The sequence below is a fragment of the Myotis lucifugus genome, unplaced genomic scaffold (assembly GCF_000147115.1).
Source record: "Myotis lucifugus unplaced genomic scaffold, Myoluc2.0 scaffold_881, whole genome shotgun sequence".
NCBI classification, from domain to species: Eukaryota; Metazoa; Chordata; class Mammalia; order Chiroptera; family Vespertilionidae; genus Myotis; species Myotis lucifugus.
This window is the reverse complement of record NW_005871929.1, coordinates 57,914-66,944: the sequence shown is the minus strand read 5'-3', so window position 1 is coordinate 66,944 and position 9,031 is coordinate 57,914. Positions and strand designations below refer to the sequence as shown.

The 9,031-nt window shown below is 47.7% G+C and overlaps 1 protein-coding gene across 1 annotated transcript in view; it reads left to right on the top strand.

Moving 5' to 3' along the window:
* Positions 1-643: 643 nt before the first annotated feature.
* LOC102439730 (septin-11) overlaps positions 644-9,031 on the top strand; it is a 64,979-nt gene continuing 56,591 nt past the window's right edge. Inside the window, exon 1 of the mRNA XM_006106675.3 lies at positions 644-847. Coding sequence (XP_006106737.2) covers positions 821-847 — 27 coding nt within the window. The 5' untranslated portion in view covers positions 644-820. The remainder of the gene's footprint in view (positions 848-9,031) is intronic.

Here is a 9,031-nt window from a genome sequence, read left to right as displayed (position 1 = left end):
TGCGCCGTCCACATCAGCAACTGCTGCGGCCTCTTCCTCTCCCTGAGGTCCCCTACCCGGCCGCATGTCTCAGCGACCGCTCCCGGCTTCCAGCTCCCCGCTTTCTAGCCTCTCCCTGCAGAACACATCTCTGTAGGAGCAACTCTTCCCCGGTGGGGGGCTGCCCAGGCCCCCCCTCGGTCGCCCATGTCTCCCCGGTGCCCGCACCCCTTCCGAGCCTGTTCCTCCGGGTGGCGCGTGCTTGCCCCGGGCTAGCTTTGCGCGAGACGCGGTCCCCGAGGACTTTTCTGCCCCGGGTCCCTCCCCGCTCTCGCCAGCGGCTCAGCGGTCCGCTCCGCCGAGCGCACGGCGGGACCCAGGCTCGGATCTCCGCGCCCCGGCTTTCCTCGGGCTCCAGCACGTGGTGGAACGGGTGGTGGCGGCCAGTCCACCGGCTGGGAGGGTCTTGGTGGCCCAGGAGAGGGTCGCTTCGGGGGGGCCCCGGTTACATGCCCGGAGGGCAAGCCTCGCGGTCTGAGCCTGGGGGCCCGCCCACCACACTCCTTCCCGTCGACCTCAGCCCCGGCGCGAAGGCTTCCCCCCCTTTCTGGGGAAGCAAATGGTGCCTTCCAGGCGAGTGGCCATGTTGCTCTAATAAAGCTGGAGGGGCGGCGGCGTGCAGGGAGCAGACGCCGCTGGCCGCGCGCGGGAGCCGGGCGCGAGCAGAGCGCAGCCGCGAGGGAGGCGCGGGGGAGGCGAGCGGGAGCCGGAGCCGGAGCCGAGCAGCAGCCAGTGTTGGCGGGGAGCAGCCGGGCGCAGCCGGAGCCAGGGCGCAGCCGCGATGGCCGTGGCCGTGGGGAGACCGTCTGTGAGTGCAGGGGCCTCGTTTCCCTGGCCCGCTCCTCCTCCGGCGCGGGGTGGTCCCTGCTGTGGGGCGGGTGCCGGCGGGAATCGGGGGGCCCGGGCGGGGGCTCGGACGGGGGCTGCGGTGGCTGTGAGTGTGTGCATGAATTTGGGCGCGCGTCTGGGGCTGAGGCGAGGGCGAGGAACCCCCAGGCTTGGCCATGGCGTGATGCAACAGTGTCTCGCCTCGGTGCGTCCCGATTCCCAGGACGTGGGAGGAAAGGGACCTCTCTCCTATTTTCCCTTTAGGAAGATCCTTGTAGCCACGGTGTTCCGCGGCTGCCTCCCCTCCCCGCGCGCACACCTTTCCCCTCGTGACAGCGGGAGAACGGCACTGGGTGCGGGGGTTTCCTCCCGTTCCCGGGGCGGCCGGGCATGGGGATGCTTAGCCAAGCCCCGGGTGTCACTCGGTGGCAGAAGCGGGTCCAAAATCAAGGGGTGGGGTTTGCGTGGTGGTTTCCCCGGTGCTTTGTGAGATCCCGGACACCCCCAGGCATCCACCCGGGTGACCGGGCCCTGCCCAGGATGTGCACAAAAGCCCTGCATTTACACACAAAGTTTTCAAAAGGCCCCCTTGTCGGGTGGGTGGAGGTATTAGAATGCTCTGCGGATGGAAGGCTGGGGGCGGCGAGCCGAGGAGGCGGGGGCGCGAGGAAGAGGAAGGGAGGGCGGGTGCGGGTGCCTGGAGAATCGGCTGCCCCTCGGCCCGGAGCGAGGGAGCGAGGGAGGGAGGAGGATGCTCCAGCCCCGGGATTGCGGGCCGGGGCAGGGGCCGCGACTCCGGCCCGGCTGGGCCTTGGGAGGGTGCGGTTTTCAGCCGGGGCTCCGCATCCCGGGTGAAAGGCAGAAGGGGCGGCGGCGGCCTTTCCTTTTTCGTGAAAGGAGCCGAGTGGGCTGGGCAAGGCGGAGTCCTCTTTCTTTCTCTTTGCCCATTTCTTTGTCGGTATTCAAAGTCCACTTTCGCCCCACCGACTTTGGGGGCACTTCCCGCGAGGGTTTTCCGGCTCTACCCGCTCTCTTTCCATTTTCTTTTCTTCGCCTACTCGTTACTGTGTAGCTGCAGGTGGTCGCTTGAGCAATTTTGTAGACATAGACAGAAGTCTTTAGGAGATACTAGAAACTCAGCAACTCGGAAATGCCGGCTGTGTGCTCTCAGACACCCGGCTGGTTCTCCTAACTCCTGCTCCGATACACACACTCCCCCGTCCCCACCCCCACCCCCACCCCGTGAAATTCGGGGGATTCCTCTGCGTGTTCTAACTCAGTTTGGTGATTCCGCCGCCGAGATGTTTTCAGAGACATTTTCCGTGGTCAGAAAATGTTCAGTGGTCATATTGAAGTGCACCTATGGGTCTTTCAGGCATTTAAAGTGAATAGTTAATGACATACTCTTAAGAATTCAGATTACTTGCACACAAACTGTACTCTTGATAATTAGTGGTCAGAGATTGCTGTTATTGAGGGAATTTGTGTCTCTGGGCTAATCTTTTTTTTTTCTCTCTCTTGTGAGAAAACGGGTCCAGAGAGGTCAAGTTTGTCTGGTGAAATTACTCCCTCCCCCACGCTACTTATTTCCAAGGCACAAATTCCAATAACTAAAATAACAGTATCTACTCTAGATAATTGGAGAGCATCTGGGAATGCAATGTTATGTGTGTGTGTGTGGGGGGGGGTGTCTTTTTTCTGAATACCTATTGCTGGTGCATTCTTGAGGCATGGGGAGGTGGAAGAAATAATTTGCTGCACATTGTCTATAAATTAGTTAGTTCATATATGCCAGTTAAATAGGAACAGTATGTGGATTTAAGATTTAGTTGTGTGGCCACAATCATATCCAACACCATGTCTGTCAACCAGATGTGAGCTTAATCCCACAGAATCCTTGCGGAAGACCTCGCTCATGCAAATAATAGAGGTTTTTAAAAGTGTGTCCACGGAGGACGTGACTGTTTTCTCTGCACATTCCCTTTTGTCACTGGAATTAAGATTAAATTACTTACAGTGTAAAAACAGAAGACTTCTTTCTTTGACTGGGTTGTGGTATGGGTGATCGGGAATTGACTACAAAGTTGAAGTCTTTTCATGTATTCCCGAGGAATCATTGAACGGCTTCCCTTTGTTGTTCACTCTGTAAATGTCCTGAGTGTAGTGTCTGCATTTTGTCTTCTACACAACCCCAGTACGTGCAGATTCTCCAAACACAACCCTGAGAGATCTACATTGCATCCTTGTTAGAATTCTCTACCCCTTCTGTTCCCTTATCTATTCTACGATTAGAACAAAAGAAAGAGTGTGGAGAGAAAATAATCACTCAGGAAGTGGATCTGTGTGTGAATGGAGTTTCTCTAGTTATTTCTTTAGAATTTGATCTTTCACAAAAAGTTGTTTAGGAAAACATGAGCATATCTCCGTTCCCTGAAAACTGCCTCCCTCATCCAGATGGAAGGAAAGTTCATTCAGAATAATTTGCCCTCAATTTTAGACATTCTTGAATTTGAACATTTTAATGTGATATCCCAGGTATAAATATGACCTTTTACTGGGCAAAAATCCTTATATGACAAATGTAATCATTTCTCTTATGAAGTGATTACAGTAGTCCCCCCCTTATCCACAGTTTCATTTTTTTGAGGTTTCAGTTACCCATGGTCAACCTTGGTCCAAAAATATTAAGTGGAAAATTCCAGAAATAAGCAATTCGTACGTTTCAAATTGGCCCGCCGTTCTGAATAGCATGATGATGGGCCATTTGCTCAGTCCGGCCCAGGGACGTGAATCATCCCTTTGTCCAGTTTATCCATGTGTGTATGCTCCCTCCCCTTAGTCACTCAGTAGCAATCTGAGTTATCAGGCTGACTGTTGTACCACAGTGCTTGTGTTCAAGTCACCCTTATTTTACCTAATAATGGCCCCAAAGCATTCAGATATGCACAGAGAAACCTTAAAGTGATTCCTTTAAGTCAGGGAAGTGATTTCAAGTCAGGGATGGGAACCTTTTTTTCTGACAAAGGCCATTTGGATTTTTATAACATCATTCGCAGGCCATACAAAATTGTCAACTAAAAATTAGTCTGCTATATTTGGTCCAACATTTAATTAACTCACCCCTACTGCCTTGGCAGGGCCACACCAAATGATTTCTCAGGCCTTATTAGGCTGGTGGGCTGGACCTTCCCCACCCCTGCTTTAAGCGAAAGGATGAAAGTTTTCAATATGGAAAGAAAAACCATCTTATGCTGAGGTTGCTAAGATCTACTGTAAGAACAAACCTTCTACCCATGAAATTGTGAAGAAGGAAAAAGAAATTCATGCTGAGAGATCACATTTGCATAACTTTTATTACAGTATACTATTATAATTGTTCAACTTTATTATTAGTTATTGTTGTTAATCTCTTACTGTGCCTGATTTATAAATTAAACTTTATCACAGGTATGTATGTAAAGGGTGTCCCAAAATTCACGCAAGAAGTAATTTTGATAGAAAACACAGGTTTATAATTAAAAATTGTAAATTTTTTTATTGATTCATAAAGTATACAATATAGGGTTATGTATGGAATAGCATATCGGATAAATGGCCTCCACGGCACAAAAACTGGATTATCATGTCGAGATAGCGAGCACCATTAACTGTTATTGCCTGAGCAGCCACAATTCGGTCATGGAAAATTTCAACAAAAGGTTTCGTATGTGCCAGCAAAGCCGGGAGGCCTTTACCCGATATGCTATTCCATACATAACCCTATACTGTATACTTTAGGAATCAATAAAAAAGTTACAATTTTTAATTATAAACCTGTGTTTTCTATCAAAATTACTTCTTGCGTGAATTTTGGGACACCCTTTTACTATTTGTGGTTTCAGGCATCTCCCCCCCCCCCCCATAAGGGAGGGATTACTTTATATTTAGTTGTAACCATTTAAACCTCAAGGCTAAATTCAGATGTTTCTTAAGTGGATTTGTTGTTGGCTAGAAAACAAAAGCTCCAGTTTAGTGTGATACTCTTTATTTGCGTCTTAATCTTCTCCCTTAGTTTCTCCATCTCCCACAGGTGGTTTTGGGCTTGGCTCCGAGAAGACCCTGAAGCACATCTGTGGTTTCCAGCCTGTAACTGACGATTAGCAAGAGCATTTCTCCCCCAGGGATGTGTCCACATTTTGGATGAGTTAGTATTTTTGCATCCAAGTCCCAGGGCAGCTTTTATTTTTATTTTAAACAGAGCATGGTAATTACTCTACCTGGGAATCAGGCTTTATGTAGCCGGTCCACTCTTAAGGTGTGGAGCTCATCCAGTTACGGAGTCTAGGAGTTGACAGGAACTTTAGAGCTCATTTGGCTCAGCTTCCTCCCCAGTGCGGAAATACTTACTCCTAGCAGAGGGTATGTGTTGAAACTTTTCCAGTGGTGGGCATTCCCCTATGATACCCTTCAAGAAACATGTTTAATTCTTTTTCTGTTGAGCAAGAAGAAATGGAAAACCGAGTTCATTCATTCGCTCATTTATCAGTGGACAAGATAAATTCCCTTCTTCCCTGGGGCTATTATTTTCTGAGAGATTTAATGTCCCGTGCATTAAAGTGACTACAGTGGCGTATGTAAGCCATTTAGGGAGAAGGGAACTATTTGAGTGAGTGGACCGTGATGTGGGTAAAGGATCTCATAGGTCTGAGGATCATTACGTATAGCTCCTGAAGATACGGTCTGTCTGCAGCAGGGGGAATGTGGGGACTGACAACGAAATGTTATTTTCCCTTGTTGTAAAAGTGCCATTTCTAGACTTGAGGATGTGGCCCACATGGAGAAAGATTAATGGAGCTGAAAAAAGTCCAGGGAATGGCCATCCAAATGAAAAAGGGGCTGTCATGTAGGGGGAGGTTTTTAAAAATTAAAACTCTTTAATCAGTGATATAAATTATACACATTGAGGCTTTATAAGCAATTATTAAGGAATCCAAGAAGTGTTTGAGGTGCAGTGATCTCTCCTTTTAAAATCTTTTGAAAGCTGTAGATTTTTTTTGTCTTTTAAAATATATATATATATATATATATATATATATATATATATATATATATATATATATTTATTGATTTCAGAGAGGAAGGGAGAGGGAGAGAGAGATAGAAACATCAATGATGAGAGAGAATCATTGATCAGCTGCCTCCTGCACACCCCATAGTGGGATTGAGCCCGCAACCCAGGCATGTGCCCTGACCAGGAATCAAACCTTGACCCTCTGGTTCATAGGTTGACACTGAGCCACACTGGCCGGGCTAAAATATCTTTTTTAAAAAATATATGAACTGTGGGTTTTATTCCCAATGGGGGGCGTGCAGGAGGCAGCCGATCAATGATTCTCTCTCATCATTGATGTTTCTGTCTCTCTCCCTCTCTTGTCCTCTCTGAAATCAATAAAAATACATTTTTAAAAAATGACATGTCTACATCACAATGAAAAATAGACCCTAGGAATTGATTAAAATAAAATTACACATATCCCACCAGCCTGATATAAAAAGCTCTAACTAGTAGATTGTTAGTGTGTTTTTATTAACTTTTGAGGTTTGCACCAGCAAGCATAACCCATTTCAAATAAACTGCTACTTAGAAACCACACTGTGTGCCTGTGTGGATCGTGTCTGACTCATATAACGAAGGAAACAGATGCTTAGTGCTTTCCAAGAGGCCACCCTGTGTCTGTGTCCAGACAAAGGAATGAATGATTTGGATGGCCTGCTTTGATTGATTGCCAGAAGACCCAGTGCGTATACCCGCTGGTGATGCCACTGCTGATAATGATCTCAGGGTTTAGACTCCCCGTGGAGCAGGCTACAATTAGCATTCTGTGCCTGTGTTTCTCTTTATAGGACCTTAAACTTGGTTAGAACTGAGATACGAGGTGTGGGCTGCTCTTGGATTTTTATTATTTATCGAGAACTGTTTATTGTAGCCTTAGACCTGTGTCCATTGGGGCAAGTGAAGCTGAATCATTCTCTAAACAAAGACCCAGATATACAGCTTCTATTCTTTTCCCCCAAGGAGACCTACTTTACAATATAATTGATACCCCCGCCCCTTTTTAAAATCCAGATTGACAGAAAACTCCCTTCCAACCAAACAATACCTCTCCTGACCCATTCAGGCCTGCTGGCAGCCCATCAATGCAGCCGCTGTTGTACACAGAAACAATACTTGGGCTAAGGTGATACAGACCGACTTCTAAAAAGAATTTGCTGCGTGATCTAAAGTCAAATGTGCATCATCAGACCTGGCCTGTGGTGGAGATCGGCCTGTTCCCTGACAGGACCAGAACCAAGGCGTTAGAGCCACCTTTTCCAGGATCTGTGCCACTGAGTGTGAGGGCCTTGCTCTAGTCAAAGGATGCATTCTCTCCACCCACTGAACTCTGACCCCTGGAACAGAGCGTGCTGTGTTGATGGAGGGGACAGGCTGAGGTGGAGGCGTCCTGCTCCAAAAAGAACGTCTCTGGTACCCGGATGGAAGCTTTGCTTCTGCAGTTTTGTTTGTTTTGCGTTTGAAAAATTGTGGTAAAAATATGTCACATAAGATGTATCTGCTTGTTTTTGGTGATTAAGGAACATTCCTTAAGGAAGAATTTATGATTTTCTTATTAAATTTTCTTCTTATAGAAGTATAATCACAATGATATAGGTAGGTTAGAAATTGCAGAACAAAACAACCTTCCATAGCCAGACACATCAATAAGTATTCTTGGCTTCCTAATCCATCTGCTTTATCAGATATTTCTTGTGTACTTTCTCTGTGCAAGGCTGAGGTTATGATGTTAAGTATTTGAGAGGCTGTCATCAAATTTCTCTGAAGGATGAGTAAGCAATAGCAGTTAGCAAGGAAAACGAGGTGGAAAAGTGTTCCAGGCCGAGGGAACAGCATGCACACAGCTCTGGAAGGGAGGCAGAGCCTCGTAAGGAAACCCGGCGTCGCTGTGACATCAGTGTTGAGAGGGGGGACAGGGGTGAGGCTGGGCTGTGGGAAGAGCCCACACCATGCAGCATTCTCCCAGACGTATGCATAGTTACCACACAGCTCTTTTTTTTTTAATATATTTTATTGATTTTTTACAGAGAGGAAGGGAGAGAGATAGTTAGAAACATCGATGAGAGAGAAACATTGATCAGCTGCCTTCTGCACATCTCCTACTGGGGATGTGTCCGCAACCCAGGTACATGCCCTTGACCGGAATCGAACCTGGGACCTTTCAGTCCGCAGGCCGACGCTCTATCCACTGAGCCAAACCGGTTTCGGCGCCCACACAGCTCTTTACGTATTTTATATTCCATCCACCCCTGTCCTTCAACCTAGGATATCTCAGATTCTTGGAATTGGTTGAGGGAAGACACTGGAAATCTGCAGGATTTCCAGTTCCAGTAATTCTCCAGGATTCGGTACAGTAGAGGGGAGATGGCAAAGGATCAGGGAAGGTAGTTTCTTTCATGGCCACATTGGCAAATTGAGCCCTTAAACAATAAGGGAAGTGAGGATTGAGGAACTGCACAAAGAGAAGGAGGCGGGGTCCAGTGACGGGAGAGAGAAAGTGTGTGTATTAGGAGCCTAAAGGAATTGAAGGCAAAGAGTATGATTATCCCTGTTGTTCAATAATATCGAACGTCCAGTAGTATCATCCCCAAGTCAGTGATGGGTGGTGGGTGACCTTCAGGAAGACCTTCTGTGCTGCTCGCTGTGGCCCCAGCTCTGGGACTGTGCTCTCTGGAAATGGTTTTGAGGCCATCAGGACTTCGAGCTGTGTGACAGAATTATTCCCCTTGGGATGCTTCTGAACCAGTCCTTTCTCAGCCGTCTGTTCCTAAATGCGGACGCATCAGCTGGCACCCTGCTCTTCTTTGTTTTCTCTCTACTGAGCGGCTGTAGTATATAGCATTTTGGTTAAGAATGTGGGTTTTGGAGCCAGGCTGCTGGGGTTCCAGGGAATCGTCTCTGCCAATGATCCACCTTTGGGGCTTTAGGCAAGTGACTTACCTTGTGTACCTCACATTCTCCGTCTGCAAAATAATAACAGTATAACAGTACCTCCCTCAAAGGTTCATGGGATTAAATGTTAGTATACAACATGCTTACAATGATGCAGGAAATATTTGCCCTCAGTGAAAG